The sequence below is a fragment of the Gymnodraco acuticeps genome, unplaced genomic scaffold, assembly GCF_902827175.1.
Source record: "Gymnodraco acuticeps unplaced genomic scaffold, fGymAcu1.1, whole genome shotgun sequence".
NCBI classification, from domain to species: domain Eukaryota; kingdom Metazoa; phylum Chordata; class Actinopteri; order Perciformes; family Bathydraconidae; genus Gymnodraco; species Gymnodraco acuticeps.
The window spans coordinates 3285783-3306624 of record NW_022992177.1 but is presented as its reverse complement, the minus strand read 5'-3'; the positions used below and the strand labels follow the sequence as shown (position 1 = coordinate 3306624).

At 39.0% G+C, this 20842-nt stretch overlaps 1 protein-coding gene across 1 annotated transcript; it reads left to right on the top strand.

Annotated features, from left to right (window-relative positions):
* Positions 1-9372: 9372 nt before the first annotated feature.
* sema7a (semaphorin 7A) lies at positions 9373-20591 on the top strand. Its single transcript, XM_034204909.1, has 14 exons — positions 9373-9478; positions 9723-9862; positions 10576-10617; positions 10761-10856; positions 11117-11219; positions 12977-13087; positions 13300-13442; positions 14542-14720; positions 15487-15595; positions 16027-16222; positions 16401-16513; positions 16873-17018; positions 17193-17251; positions 17348-20591. Exons 1-14 carry the CDS (start codon positions 9373-9375, stop codon positions 17773-17775), a joined length of 1971 nt encoding a protein of 656 aa, XP_034060800.1. The 3' UTR covers positions 17776-20591.
* The last annotated feature ends 251 nt before the right edge of the window (positions 20592-20842 follow it).

Below are 20842 nucleotides of genomic sequence, written 5' to 3'. Positions count from 1 at the left end.
AGTTGCAAACAAATCATTTGTGTAATCATGTAAACTATAAGTATTTTTTCTTTGTTTTAACATATCTTTTTGTTTGCAGTTATTGTTTCTTCTTTCTCAATGATCAGACTTTTGCTCTCGCTGCAGCTCTTCTCGTTTGCGCTCCCTCACTTTTTGTTTGAGATTCTGACACAAACGTCCCAGGTGGGCGGGACTTTCAGGGGTGCGTACCCATTGGCTACTCAGTTTTTGAGTGACAGCCCTCCAGCGAGTGTACAGCTGCGGTGCGCCAACAACACCTCCAGAAGAACCAGCATTTCAATTATTATAATAAGTGAAAATAAATATATATAAGTATTGACCATTTGTGTTGTTTGTGCTGTACTATACGGTCTGTTTCTTTATTGTGTTAAGTGAGAAGTAAAGCTGTGCTATGAAAGTTAGCTTTTGCTACCTTTAGATCGATAACAATGCAAGCTAAGTAGCCTAACAGTTAGCTACATAGCTAGCAGTGAGTGAGCGTTCAGACACTGGCGCACACACTCAAACGGACTCGTGTGCCTGACTCTACCAGTACCAACAGGCTTTCATGATTCTGTTTAGATATGCAAGTATATAAGCCATGATAGCTTATTTTATTAACACGCTAATTTGATATGAAAATCAATGGAGGCTGAGTTAACTTTGTAGGAAAACCTACCGTCCATGATGCCCCTGAGCTGTGTTTTATTTGTTAACTTCATATTTTTCATTTCCTAAAACATTTATTTTCCTCTCATATTAACAGTGTGGATCATTGAGACAGCGTGGCGTCCAGAATCTTATCCCGTTTCCCCACTTCCTCTGAGGGGACAGCATTAGATCCTAGGAGGGGGGGCATGAAGAAAGACCTGCACCATCTTCCTCCACGCTGGGCGTTGCTGTTATCCCTTGCTCAGTGTAATTTCATTTGACCAAATGTCTTTATTATACATTTAATAGATTGTATTATTATCCACCTTTTTGTTGTATGTCCTTTTATTTAAAACATTCTTTGAGACGTCTTCTTCTGGTTCAAAATTCAATAAATGTAATTTGTATAATCACTCTTTTGTCTTTATTCTACATGGAAATGTTAGATTACATTCAAATCTGTTGATTATTCAGATCTTCATCAGGCTAGGAATAGTATGTTGAGTTTTTAATGCTAAATGTATATCATTTTCTCACAGGATATAGAATGAGACAACGTTTTTATCCATTGTGTATGAATGCTTCAGCTCTTCAGACCAACATAGTAAGATGTGAGCATGTTCCTAATTGTGTTGGTATGCAACCTAGGTCTGGTAAAAGCAAATCTGCCACTTTTATATTGTAGAATTTGTTAAATTAAAGCAGTCTTTAATTGTTTGTCCTAAACATAGCAATATATGCTTTTGAAATGTAACATGTCTTTGAAAAAATAACAGTATACCGTTTATATTGTGTATCACCTTTAGCTTGAAAATACATAGATGTGTTTTTTTAATCTATAAAATAAATAAATAGACAGACACTTTATCAATCCCAATTGGGAAATTATTTAACAGCAGCAGTGTGTTCAGGTATTAACATATTTAAAGTTGGAACAAAGTATAAACTACACAACACAATTATAATGCACAGCAATCCATAAGATAAGTCTGATATGTTCAACTCCGAGACACCAACACTAACGTGGCCGAGTGGACTCCGGAGTTTGCTGCATGAGTTGCACTGTATGATATGTGGTGTAGTGGGCTGTCACCAGAGATGGGGTCGTTACTAAAAAAAAAGTAATATATTACATATTACTTTTAAAAAAAAGTTATATATTACACTACTTCGTCACTCTACATAAAGTAACTCGTTACTTTACTCGCAGGGCCGGCCCGCCCCTCCCTGCAGGCAGATCACGCAGACTGCTAAAGTTTCAAATGTTCTCTTTAGTTCAGTTTCCATTGTCGCATAAGACTGATCCAGATCCTGAATGTTTTCCTATCTGACCATGGCTGTCCTCTGTCTCCTGCTATCTGTATATTTTGCGCAGTCTATCTCTGCTCACGCTGTTGCGTCGGCGTGTTCTCCTGCGTGTTGGCCATGTGTTGCACTGGAACCAGACACCGCAAAGACTTCAGCCGAGCACGTACGAACAGCGCATGCGTGAGTGGCAATAACTCTCCTTACCAGCAGGCGGCGGTAGTGTGTGTTCATCATTCAAAACAGGCAACAACCGGAAAACAGAGAAGAAGAACAGACTACGTGATATAAACAAACAACAAATAGCTGTGCGTTAGCTTCACCTTAGCATGTGTTCTTTGCAGGTGTTTGTTGAGGTTTTATTATGACTAAGTAAGTAACGAAGTAACGCGTGTCGGGGCAATGTTAGTAACTGTAGTGTGATTACTGAATTCTAAAAGTAGCGCGTTACACTACTCCGTTACCGACAAAAGTAATATTATTACAGTAACGTTACTTTGTAACGCGTTACACCCAACTCTGCTGGGACGTTTGTGTCAAAATCGAAAACAAAAAATGAGGGAGCGCAAACGAGAAGAGCTGCAGCGAGAGCAAAAGTCTGATCATTGAGAAAGAAGAAACAAGAACTGCAAACAAAAACCTATGTTAAAACAAAGAAAAAAGACTTATAGTTTACATCAGGGGTACTCAAATACAAATCTTAAAGGTCCAAAATAAATGTTTCAATAAGACAAAGGTCCGTTTATTACGGTCATTCAAACTTTTAAACAATTGCAACAAGATTCTTAACACGAGGTTGCAAAAACAAAAATAATCTGTATGCAGCAGTTTTCATTGTTATTGTGTCTGTGCTCGACCCCTCAGAGTCGCAGTGTAAGAGCTGCACAGTTATGGATAAAGGCAGCTGCACCCTCTTTCATTCAGCATTCCCATTATTGCTTTATACATGTCTTGCCCCCTTGTGTGTCCACTGAGGTTCGTCAGGCCCAACACATCTTCAACAAACTCCCCCTTTGCCTCATCATAAAAACTCACAAACACCAGCAACTGAGCATTGTCAGTGGTGTCAGTGGACTCACCCACAGCTAAGGAAATGCACTGTGCATTTTCTATTCCATCACAAAGCTGATGAATCAAATCACCAGCCAGTATTTATGTTCTTCTGGTTGCTGTGGAATCTGAGAGGGGGATTTGCTTGATTTTAATATATTGCTTTTTTTTAAAAGTAATATGTAATATATTACTTTTCTTTAGTAACGACCCCATCTCTGGTGACAGCCCACTACACCACATATCATACAGTGCAACCAGTGCAACTCATGCAGCAAACTCCGGAGTCCACTCGGCCACGTTAGTGTTGGTGTCTCCTGGGGAGTTGAACATATCAGACTTATCTTATGGATTGCTGTGCATTATAATTGTGTTGTGTAGTTTATACTTTGTTCCAACTTTAAATATGTTAATACCTGAACACACTGCTGCTGTTAAATAATTTCCCAATTTGGGATTGATAAAGTGTCTGTCTATTTATTTATTTTATAGATTAAAAAAACACATCTATGTATTTTCAAGCTAAAGGTGATACACAATATAAACGGTATACTGTTATTTTTTCAAAGACATGCACAAACAAATGAACGCTTTCACAAACGTACCCTGCCATGCAGTTGCAGTGGGCAGCGACGATGGTACCCTCTCCCTTAACTGCTACCCACGTCTGGTGCGGCTTCTCTGTCACCCTCCAGGATGGCTTTACATCACATCGGAACAGGTAGGTATCCGATGAAGGTAGTTTATGATGGAGCACAACTCCAACAAAGTCACTTGTAAAAAAGTTGTTTGCCTCCAGGGACCGATAGTTCTTTAGGCTGCTGTGTGTGTAAATCCCTGCGTGATAACGTACCGAGTCGTCAATAACCAATATGTATATGCAGCTCATGATGGCTATTGTGCAATAACAACCATTGTGTGATGAACAAATTCACTAAAACGTGCTAATTTCCTTGTCAGACATATACATTATGTGAGGTTTAATTCATCAGTTAACGTGATTTTGCCTCTTACCGGGTGATTCAACCAGGTAGCAGAAGATATCACGGAATGAAACTTCAGGCCATTCAGTCGGATCATTCGTCCACTCTTTAATAAGATATGGACAAGAATCCGATCCTATTAAAAAAATTGTTTTAAGGTATCTATCCCTGTCAATGGGCTGCAATGAATCAATGTATGACATGTTTGTTTAACATTTAAAATCCGCGCGCTTACAGTGCTCCGTGCGAGGGGTATGGAAGCAAACAAGAGACAGAAGTATTTGAATTTTATTAGACACCGAATTTATAGCATTGAAAATAATTACTTTGAAAATCATGAATCTGAATTTTTTTTGCTCCGAATTTATCTATGTGAAATAAAAATGTAAAAATTCAAGTTAAAAAAATTCGAATGTTCAAATTCTATGGAAGCAAACAAGAGACAGAAGTATTCGAATTGTATTAGACACCGAATTTATAGCATTGAAAATAATTACTTTGAAAATCATGTATCTGAATGTTTTTGCTCCGAATTTACCTATGTGAAATAAAAATGTAAAAATTCAAGTGAAAAAAATTCGAATGTTCAAATTCAGATCCCAAAAATTCGACGTCAAAAAATTCGATGTCAAAAAATTCGGTGTATAAAATTCGATGTCAAAAATTGCGTTGCAGCATCATCCGGGCTACTCAGACAGGATAAGCAATCGAGCCCTAATGCAATCAAACTGACTTGGCCTATCAGAGCACGGCTTTGTCAGTCATGTGATCACAACAACCCGGGAGAAAAATGACGGAGAACAGCGGGGCTCGCCGCTCGGGTAAGTAGTCAGTTTGTGCTCTTTATCTTACAAGCAGTGAGGGCTCGACAGCATTTGTATCTTACATTAGCTAAATGAGTGAAGTAGCCTTGTGCCTTGCTGTTAGCAAGCTCCGTAGTTATCATTAATTGAAGTGAATCACAACGTTACCGTGTCCTTTTGTGTGTGGGGGGACGAACGATCACTTCGGTTACATAAGTCAAGTAGACCATGCTACACTATACGAAATACTCTCTTACAAAAGCCCTGCATTTAAACATGTTAATGTTACTTTAGTAAAAGTATGCTAGTATAATTAGCAACAAGTGTTGTTAGAGTATTTAAAGTAGACACAAGTTATTCTATTATATTATATCATTTGATTTATTGTTATTACCGATGCACGAGTTGACTTAACTGTTGTAGTTGGAGCTCATTTTGAACAATGAGCTAACTAATGATTACTTTCATAATGGTGTAATGTGCCGACTATTTTCTACATTAATAGATGAAGGTCTGGTTTGTTCAAAGTCTCAAACTAGTAGGACCACAGCCCTAGAGATTCTAGGGCTGAGTAGGACATGCTGTCCTAATTACCGAGTCCGAAGTGACACCTTTACAATGTTAAAGCTGTTAGATAAATGTAGTGACGTAAAAACTAAAGTATTCAAGATAGTGTAGTGGAAAAGAGATAATGTTTTTTTTTTTTAAATGTTACCAAAACAAAATCTCTTGTTTTGGACTGACAGCAATGATTCAAGAAATAGTAGATAAATAAATACACACACATCAATGTGTTGTGGATGTAACACAACACATGGTGCTCTTACCTGTGATGCCTCCTCCACACATTATAACCAGACTGTATCATTCAAACTATAAGTAACAGTTCTAGCTACTTGACTTCAGACAAACAATTCAAAAGACAAAATCAACACAATGTATTGAAAGACCAATCTTTATTTCTCTCCTTTTGTTTGTGTTATTAAACCCTGTCAATCTAAAAAACTGAGCAACTCAACAGTTAACTTTATATTTCTTATTGTCCAAAGCATCTATTACACTATTTGTTCCCCTCTCATATTCACAGGATGGATGATTAGAGACTTTGGGGGAGACCTCAGCTTTATGAACGTCCTGTCTGTTGCTTTGGCCGGAGAGGGCTGAGGGTCTTTCCCTCCTCGCAGGGAAAGACCCTGCAGGCCTGATGGAGGAGGACTTACACCAGCTGCACCTACAGAACTTAGCCCATGCTGGGCATAGCTGTTACCACCTGCACAGGCCTAGCCTGTCAATTAACAGATTAACATTTAGTGTAACTTATGTATATTATTTCGTTTTTATTTATTTTTTTTAAATGGTGATGGTTCATGCTTGATAACTTTTAGTTCACATTTCAATAAATTGTATTTGCACTCCTTTTGTCCGTTATTCTTGCTTAAAATGTTAAATTACACATTCACATCTGACTGAAGATTGGTACCATTTATTTATGACGTTCCAAACTCGGCGGCACAAGGCACAGGTGATGTGAAGCTCAAAGTGCAAATGCATTTGATCAGCTGACTTTTTTTTTGCCAAACTTTATAGGCCTGACAATCACACTGTCTCTGTGCAACGTAAAACACAAAACAACACAAATGAAGTTCCTGTTAGACTACAAAACTAGTCAGTGTGCAGGTCTTTGTGTTACAATACAAGTGTCTCTTAGTGAATGTCCTGTACTGCTCTTAAATCTCATCACATCAGCTTTTCCTTTCCCTCTTGGATGTTCTTCTGGACCCTCAGAGAAAGAGAACATGGTGAAGCAGTCCTGTCTCTCAGGCGTGTCCTTTCCTAACAGAAATATCAAAAAACATATTATTGCTGAGCAAGTGTGTTATTTAAGAAAGAGGTGTGTTTGTTTGTTCATAAATATAATGATTTTTTATTTGAATGTGTTTTTTAAATCCAACAGTGTACTACAAAGATAATCAGATTATGAATAAACCGTTCTAAATTCATCAACATTGAAATAAATGTATTATTAAAATAATATTTAACTGTTATCAAAACTTAGTGCAACTGTTGAAGCTTGCTCTGTCCGGTTGTCTCACTGAAAGACAAAGGGTCGCACCTCTCACTATGTGATGTTGCTTGGTAAAATGTAACCTTTTGCTAAGAAAGTACACTCAACATCACTGATGTGTAGGTGATCTAGTATTCAGTCATGTTTAATGGCATGTCTATCAGTGTATTAGTCATTACTTTATGCATTCTTTGTAAAGCATGAAAAAGGTGTACCTTGGAATCCGTGCTGAAGTTCTCTGCTGTTAGGAGTCCAGATCTGTCTCTCCTCCTCTGGTCCAGATCTGTCTCTCCTCCTCTGGTCCAGGTCTGTCTCTCCTCCTCTGGTCCAGGTCTGTCTCTCCTCCTCTGGTCCAGGTCTGTCTCTCCTCCTCTGGTCCAGGTCTGTCTCTCCTCCTCTGGTCCAGATCTGTCTCTCCTCCTCTGGTCCAGGTCTGTCTCTCCTCCTCTGGTCCAGGTCTGTCTCTCCTCCTCTGGTCCAGATCTGTCTCTCCTCCTCTGGTCCAGGTCTGTCTCTCCTCCTCTGGTCCAGCCTGTCTGGATCACCTTAAGGACACTTTGAACAAACAGATGTAAAGTTACATGCGTGGGTTACAGACTTCTTTCCATGCAAACTACTTTTTATCTTCTTTTAAAAACAGGTCATAATCTTATTGTTATACTTAAGAAATGGCTGGATATCACAGTCCTTATACTGCATCAGTTTGATTGAGTATTATTGTGTAGGTCCTTTTTATTTTACTGTTACTTTGGATGAGGTTTTCATGAGTCAGTCAAATTAATTTGTTTTCAAATGCCATATTCATATGTATCACACACGTAAGGGTAAGACACAAACCTATTGAACAAATGCAATGCAATGGATAAGCTTAATTTCCACTGAAGTCACAGATAACGTCATATCTAATATTTAAACAAATCATTTCCTTGTCACTAAAGCATTGACTACTACGCTATTCATCGTCCTTAAATGCAGGAATTAAGTTACATGTTCCGTTCTACAGCCACGATAAGGCTGTTTCTCAAGTGTGATGATAATACAATTAAAAGAGGCATTGGTAATAATATTAAAAACAACAATGTTTGGGTCGTTCGTCGGATAGGCGGTTAGCTGCAATAAATAACTCCAGTTCAACAAACCATATTACAATATCTAAGGGAGCGTTATTATCTTGAAATGTGACGTTCATATTTTAAAGATACACATATTTCATTGTGAGGTTGATTTAATATACACTAAGCCTCTCTTCAACAATACATTGACGTTAGCTAGTCTATTTTATGCTATAGTAGAGCATAGCGAATTTAAATGAACCTTAACAATGCATACAGTAACCTAAATAGCAAACTAACTATCTAACGTACAAAGATGACCTTATTTTAGCAACCTCGCACAGAAGCCTTTTGGTATACAGTAGCATCCCACTTAATGTTTTACACTCTTGGATGCTACGCATAGCATCGTTAGCACAGATGGAGCTACGATTGCTCAAATGCTACCCCAACTCTAAACATTCATTAACGTTAGCTTAATAAAAACACCAGTAACATAACATAAAGTACGCAGGGTTGACTTACCGAAGAAACTGCATTCATGGACGGTCTGTTTCAACGGCAGATAAATCCTATATTTGCATGACGAATAGTCCACCAGGAGCCAACACAACAAACACGGCCGAGTTCAAGTAGTGTTCTCCTCATGAGCTGAGCCGCTGTAGCATCACTAACCGTGAGACAGAGGAGCTAGGAGCAGCAGCCCCGTTGTCATGAAGGGGGAATCTAACTATATACAGAATATGTTTTTGTAGATCCAGGCTAGAAACATGTTCATTTTCTGATGTTAAGTTGGACATTTTAACAAAGGGTCTACGGGAATTGCTCCCATCTGCATCCATCGCCTACAGTTTGCAGCATTGGGCTTCACCGCACTGTCCCGGGGTTTGCCGCTTGGCTCTGATAGGCCAGAAGTCGGTTTGATTGCATTAGGGCTCGATTGCTTATCCTGTCTGAGTAGCCCGGATGAGGCTCCATCGCAATTTTTGACGTCGAATTTTACACACCGAATTTTTTTACATCGAATTTTAAACACCGAAATATTTGACATCGAATTTTTTTCACTTGAATTTTTGGGATCTGAATTTGAACATTCGAATTTTTTTAACTTGAATTTTTACATTTTTATTTCACATAGATAAATTCGGAGCAAAAAAAATTCAGATTCATGATTTTCAAAGTAATTATTTTCAATGCTATAAATTCGGTGTCTAATAAAATTCAAATACTTCTGTCTCTTGTTTGCTTCCATAGAGGGGGAAAGGATTGTTTCCCCCCTCGAAATGCCCCGCCCCAAACTGTGACGCGACGCCGACTGTATGTATGCTCCGCCCACTGCTCTGCGTTTCGATTGGCTGCTGGGGGTGCGCAGGGTACCTGTCTTGGTCAGTGTGCGAGCAGAGGGATTCAGAACAGTTGAGCCCTGCCGAAAGAAGAGAAATGTTGACCGTCTCAGGCCCAACATGATTCAGTTTGTTATATTCTTCATCTGGCTTGCTGGGGATTTTAAACTCGTTTTGAATTTACCGACTCTTGGATCTAAAGACAATCCCAGACTTCTGAGCAAAGGTATACGCTTCTCTTCGCCGTTATGACTGAAATGTTTTAAATGTTTTTTCCCTTTAAAAATGGTCTCTAATCAGATGTTTTGAAACGTCAACTAAAGAGGTAATTCTGTATTGAGATCCTTTTTAAAGCCGCAAAGATAGTTCATTTAGATTACCCAATTTTATTGTCCACAATGATCCAAAACTTTATTCAGTGAACGATGCAGTCAAATGATAATAACAGCGTGATGTTATTTTCCCTTTAGGTATAATCTGCGGTGGATTTGAATACCCAGTCTATCAGAAGCACAGTGTGTTCTTCTATCATGAGGACTCAGAGGAGATGTATGTAGGAGGGACGGATTTTGTGCTGAAACTGGATGTGGGGGGCTCTCATATTATGGAGGTGGGTGTTTCTGATCTTTGTATTTAGTTTATTCACATGCACTTGCCTGTAGGCCTATATTCTTTATCAATGGTTTATTGATGGACTCCCAGCTTGATTTATTTGTGGTTCAAGAAGTTGGCAGTTGTTTTGTGATGCAGATGGGGTCATAATAAGATTTGCAGCAGATGGCTGACAGACACATGGTTTCAAGAGGAGTCTAGGGAGCATGCATTTTAGCAGCATCATCATGTTAACTAATGTCACAATCCGACCCTGATGACATACACGTTTTTATAATAAAAAACACAGGAAAGTCAGAGAACTTCTGTTTTATTAGACCACAAAAATAATAAATTACAGGCTAATGATTGTTAATTGTTTTTGAAGAAATTAGAGTAAATGGCCTCTGTGACCGTAACTCAGACACATCTTAATTAAACTAATGGCTACTGGTCTGTGGGAGGAGCGGCTGAAGCTGCTTAAGAAGAAGACATTAACCTAAGTGAAATAGTTTTGGCCCAAGAAAGCCATATATTATCCAGCTATCTCTTACATTTAAAAGCCAATCTATTAGGCAGAGCTTTGAATGAAGCATTCTCCATTGGTTAATAAGTGATTAAGTGATGTTTTTCAATATGGTATTGTTGTCTTTATAATAAAATATTTCATTAAAAAACTATCCTTAAGTGAAACCTTAATTAATTTGTCCACTAATTGATGTCCCCTTGCAGAATTTCTCGCTGAAAGCCCCAGACCAGCAACACTGCCAAGAGGTAAGTAAGACGACAGTGATGGTGTTTGTAATAAAAAAAAATTACAGGTCAAATTACAGGTTTTCTAAAAAACATATTTTAAAAATGAGATGTATGATCAGTTCTGTGTGCTGTCTTGTTAATAATCACCTCTGTATTTGTAGGGCCAATGTGAAAATGTCATCACAGTGATTGAGAAGTTTCAGGACAGCATGTTTGTCTGTGGAACAAATGGAAACAAACCGCAGTGCTGGAAGCTTGTAAGTGTTTGCGTCCATCACGGAAAATGTTATACTTTATGTCACATGTGTCTGACATACTGTCGTTCATGTGGCTAGGTAATTTACTGGCAACCATATGGAGATGAATAAAGCATGAAGCTCTTTGATGTAGCTGCTGTGGTTTTGCTTAAACTTTCATCAGCATCCTGTGTGTAATTTCGGTCGGGTGTTCAATGGCTGGTGTCTGGATATTTTCCCAGCAAAACTAATCCTGATATTCTTTTTCTTTTGTTCTACAGTTTTCGTCAGTGAACAACCAGTCTCTTGAAATAGTGGCTAGCTATGAGGGGATGGGTATCTCTCCGTTTGTGTACACGCACAACGCCATTTCGCTCACTGTAGGCATGTTAAGTACAACTTCCTGCACAACCATACAGTAACCCAGTGGTTCTCAAACTTTTTCTGTCAGGCCCCTCCTTTGGAGAAAAAAAAAGTCGGGCCCCCCCAACACAAGTCAGGCTCAGTGGCGGCGTATAGGTGTAAGCAGGGGTAAAGTACAATTTTAGGGGGGTCCAGGGGCATGCTCCCCCGTGAAGATTTATTTTTAAATATTGAAGTTAAATGCATCAATCTGGTGCACGTTGAGAGCTAAATGAAGAGATCTATGGATACATCTCTCAACACCTATATGAAACAGAACTGTAAATAGATTTACTTTTTCTTAATGGATATTTTACAAATCAGCCTTTTAAAATGTATTCTTTTTTTACTGTCATATAGTATTTCATACCTGTTTTTCATTTATTCTCTTATTTTTGTATAACTATAATGATTATATAAACGTGTGCCTCGGAAATAATTGTTTACATTAATGGTGACCAAAACGTTTGAGACCCACTGACATAACACTAAGAGAGTCCTTTAGCTCCTTATATCCGTTAGCATAGCTCGCTAGCACCAGAAGCTAACAACAACGATCTCCGGTACCGGTGCTCTCTCTCTCTCTCTCTCTCTCTCTCTCTCTCTCTCTCTCTCTCTCTCTCTCTCTCTCTCTCTACTCTCTCTCTCTCTCTCGCACACAACATGGCTCGTTCCACACACACACACACCAGTGGCGAACCGTGTCTATCACAACTGGACCTTCTGTAGACACACACAGAAGGTGTGTGTGCCCTCCGCGGCATTATAATGTCCGTCTTTTCACTGAATTGTCGTCTTGAAAAGGGTACTCACAACAATTCCGCAACAAATTCATCTTCACCTGTTGCTTGTCATTTCAACGTTAAAAACAATAAAACGGCATGAATTGCTTCGTCGCATTCTCAGATCCTCTGTCTCGAGACAGTTAACCAGCGGGCCTTCTAGAGTACCCTTGAACCGAGGGAAACTCTGAAAGAATACGCCCATTGGCTACAAATCAATATATGATTGGTTGATCAAATTGTCAGTCCAAACGTACGCTCTCATTCAGTGCAACGGCCAGGGCATTCGATCAAGGATGTAGAATACCTTAGTTGAAGGATATTCTACCCAGAGACCCAGAACAAGATCTGATTGGTTGCTTTCTTTTCTAACACAACACCACTGAAATGCGTAGTACATGGTCAACGTAACACTGTAGTATTACAGGTGAACAACACAGATATCGATTTTTTGTTTGTTTTATCTGAGTGTTCCAGGGTATTCTCTGAATACCTTGAAGGCCCTGACGGTTCGCCACTGACACACACACACACACACACACACACACACACACACACACACACACACACACACACACACACACACACACACAGAGCCGAGCTTTAATGAAACACAGAGACCCAGACGTAATAGTACTGTACTGTATCATATTATTTTCGAATCAATAATTTTTCAAATTATGATTTTAAAAAAAAAAATAATTATATAACCATTTTTATGGTTTTCCTCCTGGTCTCTCGCGCCCCCCCCCTGTCATGCCTCTGCGTGCACCCCCCCACTTTGGGAACCACTGCAGTAACCCATGATTTTAAAGGTTTAAAATTGTGACTCTGGTCTACAGACTTATGTAACCACATTATGTCATGTGTGATAGAAGAGTTGGTAACCAGTGCACAGAAATATACCTACTCAATAATTAAACATCTCTGCGGATTTTCATTTGATGCTATTTGCAGAGGGGGATCTTTATTCAGCTGCACCTTTGGACACGGATGGAAGTTCATTACAATTCAGAAGGAAAGCTGGTAGCAGAACTAATGTCTGGATGTATGACAACTGGATCTCAGGTGGGTAAATGACTGAAGTAAACTCATAATGTTGGATGAAAATCAGCAGGAAATATTGACTCCATTTTGATTACAAAGTATGCTCCTGATAAGCACCAGTTTGTCAGCTTGTTTTGTCCCCTCCTGAGAGCTCTTTCATTACATTTTGTTTTCACATGCTAACGGGAATGTAAACAGGGAAGCAGCTTGGTAAACATGTCCTCCTCTCATAGAGCCCACGTTTATCTCTGCGACGTGGGTGAAGCAGAGGGAAGAACCTGACAATGAGAAAATATACATATTTTTCCGTGAAAAGAACTCTGATCACAACCCGGAGGCTGACCGCTGGATATCGAGGATTGCCAGAGTCTGTAAGGTACGTTGGGCACTGAAGTGGACTCAGCATACGTCAGTGAGGCTCTTCATTTACTGCAACTGTAACACACAATTTCCAGAAACCTCTTAAGTTCTATTTATACTTATATTGATATTCAAAACAAGATTTAGTATGGACACTGTCAATATTTTTGTATCAATCCACCAAACCCTTATTCCATCTTCTTGGGAATATTTATGAAGGTCATGTAATATGATCAAAAGTATCAGAATACCTACTAAGTGGACATTGAAGTGAGATTATTTTGTTAACTGCTGTTCCCAAACGCAAGAATACATTTTGAAACTGTGTCTTTAAACATGACTGCAAACAAATCAACCACACTTTAATTAGGTTTTTAAAGCAGTACAAAAGTACATTTAGCATGACTTACTAACACAAAATTACTTTACCCTTTAATTGATTAAAATTATGAAACAGATAGTTCATTTGCTGGCCACTTCAGCAGATTTTGATGTTGAAGTTTTGTGAGGGTGTTGGCTGTGCCTCCCACAGTGGCCCCTCCTGAATTTACCAGACAAAGGAGATGAAAGGTTTTGTTTGATGTTGACTTTAACTATTTACCATGAGCCATGTGGGTGAGCCACTATTTATTGTGGTTTTATGATCGGAGAATGTCATATTGTCATGTACATATTGAGGTCTCAGGCTGTCTGCATTGATAATATATATCCTGTTTAGCTGCATTGTGTGAAAACAAAGGGTGATGGAAATAAAGTAAAGTGATATCCTGCAGTGTCATGGCTGTCAGGATTTGACAATCGCATACATATATTTATGGCGTCAGACAGTGCAATCATCTGAAGCTAACTAAGGCTTCATGAATAAATCAGGCTTCTACTCCCTCAATACAACTAGCTTTGCATGTTGTCATGCGGTGTAACACAACCTTTCAACACCCTTGTTTTTTGATACCTATGGAGACACTCAACCTGCCCCAAAAGCGGTTAGGTGTTTTTTTCCAGGTCAAGGTCCATGTAACATCAGTCCTATCAAATAACCCTTAGTTCATGAATTTCGGTTGCATGAAAAGTGAAAGAGAGTCATCCTGGTGTAATTCATTTGTGTTATTCTGCAGGTAGATGAAGGTGGATCGAAACGATTTTTCCAGAACATGTGGACATCTTTTCTCAAGGCCCGGCTTGTTTGTGGACTTCCTGAGAAGTCGCTTTATTTCAACCATCTTCAAGATATTTTTGTTGTGCACGCCAAGGACTGGGTTGACACGAGAGTCTATGGCCTTTTTACAAGCAGCTGGTTAGACACTTTCCCTTCCTTTTAATAACAGCAACTAAGCAACACCATTAGTAACACACTGACACAGAACAGCTTACACTTTAAATTGAAAGGTCAGCATTTTGAAATGTTTTCACCACTCTTCTCCTGTGGAGAGTGGCATATCTGCATTACAATCTTGTTTAATTACAAAAAGAATAACTAAGACCTAATACAAATCTGCTCCTGAGGTTGTCATGTATTGTTTTGACCCTCTTGTGTAATGGTCCATTTTCCAGACAGGTTACACCCACACATTCAATGAGAGCTCATTTCATTACCAACTATACTTTAAGTCCTACATAAGGAGATGACAGAGAATTAGCACTCTTCTTTAAGATTGGGGAACACAAAAAGCCCTTGGCCCTTTTAGTCAAGGTGTATAGCCAAAGGCCACTCCACCAAATCTGTAAAATTGGCAGGGCTTTTATGTCTGAACTTGAAATTCAACGTTTTTGTTAGTGTTATGGAGGGTTTGTAGGATACACGAAGTTGGATTGACATGGTTGCATTAATGTTCAATGTTCTTAGTGCTGCACCCTATCTGTCCAAACTTTTAAAAGTTACTCAAATCTCCGTTGCCCTATGCCAAAACTTTTTTTTGTCAAAAATCCACACATTTCTGTTTAAGATTTTCTGCTAACAGAAAAACAGAATGAGGCAATGGGTCACAATCATAACCCTAACCACCACCATATAAAATCTGTATCTTTTAATGCTAACTTCAGTTATCTTATTTCTCTTTAAGGAACGTCACAGCGGTGTGCATATATACAATAGGAAAGATTGAAGACGTATTTGAGAACTCAACTTTCAAGGGCTACAACAAAGACATTCCCAAGCCAAGGCCAGGAACGGTAAGCATTTGTTTTGTTGCCATGTTGCTGTGCAGAGACAGAATAACATGTTTCTAACAAAGTCTAAAATGTGGGTTTGAATGTGGAAAATGTGTATTTTTATTACTTCTCGTTCTCAAATGTGGTTCAGTGTTTCCATCTGTTGATCAAATGTAATCTATTTGAGCCCAACTCTACTTCTGACTCATGCATAGTGGTTCCCTGAAGGAGGAGCACTTGTTGCTATGTTTTGTAAAGAAAACCCTGTTCCTTCCATCTGTTCAGCCTATAGTTCAAAAATGATTTGTCCATTTATAAACAACTGGGGATGCCTTCAGCTTTGTAAACCTAAATATTTGCTTAACCTGAGTTTCCTACAAACATCCGGTTTATGTTCCCATTTTCTAAAGTATACAATCTATAAAAAAAAACTCTGTGCATTTATTTGTCAGTGTGTAAAAAACAGCAGGAACCTGCCACTGGCCACCGTCAATATGGTGAAGGATTACCCGGAAATGAATGACTGGGTTGAATCGATACATCAAACAGCTCCGTTTTATGTAAGCAGCAACAACTACACCAAGATTGCTGTGGACCGAGTGCAGGCAGCAGATGGGTGCATGCATAACATTCTGCTTCTAGCTACTGGTATGTTCTAGTTGGAAAGAAATACCAGATGTTTCTTGGTCTTTTTTTGTAGCTACTTCAGGTCTGAGTGTTTTCCTGTTGATCTGGCTTGTCATCATGCATAGCGAGACAAAACGTGCTGATAATACAGCATTCCTCTGAGAATATGCCAGAAAATGTTGGTGTGCTGTCCCAACAGATTCTGGGAAGATCCATAAAGTCTTAGAGGCCGGGGAAGAGCCTTTCATCATCTCCGAAACACAGCTCTCCAGCCACTCAACCGTACAATCAATGAAGCTTGACTCCAAAAAGGTATTTTAAATGTCATGCATTTTCCAGCACGGTGTCGTCAGTTGTTTTTCTTGGCAGACACTGGGTGACATTTCTTTTTTTACATTCACACAAATTCTATTTATATGGTGATAATAAAGCTCAAGGAGGAAGTATCTTGTAGGCCAACCCAGAATTAAGCATTGCAAGGTCTCCCTTGACCAATGCAATGTGATTTCCCCATTGGATTTCGCTGTATGGAAGAAAATAAGCTTTGTTGCCAACACACCTTTATGATACTCAACACGTTTTGTTCAGCTTCTTGCACTGCTGCAAGGAACACAAAACTACTATTAATGCAGATTTAAAGTAAAATCATGTTACTGTCTCCCTTTTCTTAGAAAAAGTTAGTGGTGGGTTTCTCAGAGAACATTTCGATCATTGACCTTCAGAGGTGTCAGGAGTACAACCAGTCCTGCGCAGATTGTGTTCTGGCCCGGGACCCCTACTGTGTCTGGACAGAGTTTGGATGCACCCCGACTGTCACGTAAGTTTGAACAGCATGTGCATGTTCTTCTGAATATTGCATTTCTGCAAGAGATAACATAAGATTACATAGAAAAACTATAAAAATAGGATTATAAACAGATATCTGGGGCAAAGTCATTCGTCTCTCACAAAGAAATGCACCTGTTTGATTATATTATGTTTTTGTTCACAGTGGAGGCATTCAAAATATCCTTGATGGGAACCGAAGTGTGTGTCAACCATCTGACGAAGGTAACTTATGATAAGACTATTAATAGTGCACACCTGCTGGGGTCCCAGCAACCTTTGGTCTCATCTTTATTTTATCTTCTTTTTTATTTTTTGTAGAGCAAAAGCAAGTTAACCGGACCAAACGGGAGACAGATTCATCATCTACGGTGGATTTGGGGATAGCCCACTCGGTCCCCCTGAGTGTCCCCTTCTATTTGTCTTGTCCTATAGACTCCTACCACGCTGTGTACACCTGGGAGCACGCAGGCCAGAGCAGCCCATGTCTACAAATGCAGTCCAACTGCCTGCACCTGATCCCCGCCATGACGCAAGAGAACTATGGTGGCTATGAGTGTGTTTCCAAGGAGAGAGACTACACCAAAGTGGTGAAAACATATCAGCTTAAACAGCAAACGATCCAGGATACAAATAGAAACACTGATGGAAGCAATGGTAATTTAAGAATATCTGCATCAGCTGTTGTGCCGCAGATAACATGGATCACCCTCACACTGGCTGTAACAGTGTCTGGGATTTTCAGATAGGTTTTGCACAATTGACTATTTTAAACTAAGCATTCCTTTCTTTTTGTAATGCTTTTGTGTTGGGCCAAACCTCCTGTTTTTTCAAACTAAGCATCGACATCCTCAGCCCCTTTGTCCTTGTCCAGGATGTTAGCAGCATTAAGGCTAACTCACTTCCATGAAGCTTGCAACTCAACAATCGAAACAGGAACACACCTGCTGTGTACGATGGAGCAAAAGAGCAGCACCACCAGTCAGCAGCAGGGCCCAGCTTAAATAATACTGAAGGTCAATAATAGTGTGTGTTTGGATCATCTCAATATCCGTCAATAACCTCAGTGTCCACCTACATTACTGCAATATCATTGAGTAAGTAATAATCTTTCTTTAAAGCTAGGGGAACAGGGAAGATGTTAGAAGTGAATTCCTTTCAACAAAAGCTCAGTCCAAGCCGAAGCCTTTAAAATCATCCTGGGCTCCAATGCGTGTGCACGGACAGTACAGCACACAGTGAGTATGTATTGTGGGGCAGAAGAGTGTGCACATGTTGAGGCCATATCTATTAGAGGTCAGACTTTTTTTTTAAGTTCCTGTGACAATCCTGTTGACAGATTATTTGTGTTCAAGGAAGGGTGGAGGCAGCTGGGGACCTGCTGTTCAACTCTCCCTCTGTCGAAACAGTCAGTGGTCAGAGAGGCGTTTGGAGAATGTGTAATTAAAATGCTTTGCTGCAGAGGAGACAATATCTGACTCCAAAAACAACAGGCACATTGTTTACTTTATTCATATTTATAACCAATCTATTTTGGAGAAAATTCATTAAGTTAAAATGTGCATTGACATAAAACACATTAATATTAGCTTCGGGGATAGCATTTATTTATTTTACTTCCATATTATAATAGTTTTGCGACATCTATACATCTGGTATTGGAGTTTCATATATAAGCTATTTTTCCAGTAAGTTATTGATATTATACAATACAGCTTTATGTATAAAGCACTTTAAAACCTCCAGACCAAAGTGCTGTACAGTCAAACAAACAAAACAAAACATACAAAAAATACACACGGCAAAGCTCACACACCATAACACAAGTGCAAGTTAAAACAATAGACAAATAAAGTAAGATATTAAAGTAAGACTATGTAAATGTTGTCGCACAGTAGCCACTGTTGCCACAAGTGATACTGTATTACGAGAAAATAGATACAAGTATGAGAACCAGCTTCGTATGTCCATTACTGCAATATGGCTAAAGTTAGCAAACACTAGCATCCAAAAGCTCATCAAGACCTAGTAAGGCTCCAGCAGCAAATCCTAATTAGATTAAATTAAGCAGTGGTATGTTTTATTGTAGAGAAATACCTGCTTTTCCAAAAGTTACATTGTCTTAATTTAAACTACAAACTATTCTTTAGATGTTTAAAAAATAAATATCTTTATTATATTGTATTTTGGTACAATGTGCTAGCATGAGTGTCCTTATCAATTCAAAGATTATATATTTGTGTATGATGATTTCTTGGGAAGTCTACGTAAAGAAACTAAAGGAAGTCTTGTTATTCCTCTACACCTGTAAGTGGTTTCGGGAAAGGAGTTGATTTAGTCCTCAGTAGGTCATGCGTTTATCAGACTCAGTAAATCACTTGCAGCTTGAGCAGAGTACAGACAAGAAGTAATGATCTTTATCTTAATCTGTTTTATTCCGGGATTCAAAGTCTCAACCCTGCTCATGACGGCATCTTGTTGATACAAGAATAATTATTCACAACAAAACTACTTATCTCTTTGGCCATTACTGCACAACAACATTACTGCACGACAACATGGGTGGAGATCCTGCATTATTGTAGATTTTATTTCAGATAACAATAATTGTACTTCAAAAGCTTTAAAGTGTTTTGATCTTGCTGTTTTCGAAAATAAATTATTTTTATCTGAAAAAGAAAATCTACAGCATCTAACATCTAAGATCAACACCCAGATCACACATTTACTTGGACAGTCAAATCTGATTTCCTTTCTCAGATAATGAATACTTCTTAACTCTGGCACGACACAAAAACAAACTGATGTGAGTTTGTTGTTACTGAGGAAATAACAAAATGTAAGCAGCTAGGCGTGTTTGCTCTCCTATTTTGGTACCAAACCCTGCTTGTACTATGTGAGGGTCTCACCCTAAGTTTAGGAAACAATCTTTCAACTCAATGTGTTCCAAATAAATATGAAGTCATAGAAAGTGCGGTGTTAGGCTCCACCAATACCACAAATGAGTCAGTTGTTTTCAACCGAGGATAAAACACAGTTGAGAAAGAGGTCGCTTCATGTAGACTGTTTAAAACTGTTATTGTGTAGCTTAAACAGCAGCGAGTGCAGTGTGGCTACAGAAGATTCACCTACCGTACAATCTTGCTGTCAGGTCACTTTAATTAGGATCATGGAGTCATTTGTTTAAGCTGCAGTTGACGCGTCACCTGACCTTACAGCTCACTGCCTCCTGTAGTTCAGTGTCTGTCAGCCTGCAGACAGTTGGCAAGGTTACTTGTAGTTCAGGGTGAGACATTCAAAATATGTTTTCATGTAGCTGCGGTCGACTACATCACTATTAGTCATTGTTTGCTCCAGCCTGTTGAATGAATGCTGTAACCTCTCTGCTAAAGCTGTATGTAACCTTGGCTGCATGCTGTATGAATAAGCATCACTGGGGTACATGTATGCACGTCATTCCTATCATCTAAGATAGTAAAAACATGTTGGTAATCATGAACAACTTTCTTCCAAATCCAAAAGAACATGAGTTGTAAAACTTAAATGTATAAAGTCTGAAACTGCGCCATTGACAATGACTTGATTGACACTGGAAGTGCCCAAGGGAATGGTTTAAGTGTATGAGCACATTTTCTGTTGCACAAATGACAACATTACAATAATATAAAGCTAATTTGGGTACACTATGGGTAAAGAAAATCAGTCTCTCACTTGTAGTCTATTAAGCCTGTCCAGATGTTATACTTGATGATGGCAACAGTTTGAGACTTGATTGATCTTTCCCAGGCAATGGAAACAACATATTGGAATTATTTT

What these genes read in the sequence shown, in the direction of transcription:
- sema7a (XM_034204909.1), top strand. Translation starts at nt 9,373, where the DNA reads ATGATTCAGTTTGTTATATTCTTCATCTGGCTTGCTGGGGATTTTAAA. An exon ending in GGCCTTTTTACAAGCAGCTG is followed by an intron (nt 14,721 to 15,486) that starts GTTAGACACTTT and finishes TTTCTCTTTAAG; the next exon opens with GAACGTCACAGCGGTGTGCA. An exon ending in GGATGCACCCCGACTGTCAC is followed by an intron (nt 17,019 to 17,192) that starts GTAAGTTTGAAC and finishes TTTTGTTCACAG; the next exon opens with TGGAGGCATTCAAAATATCC.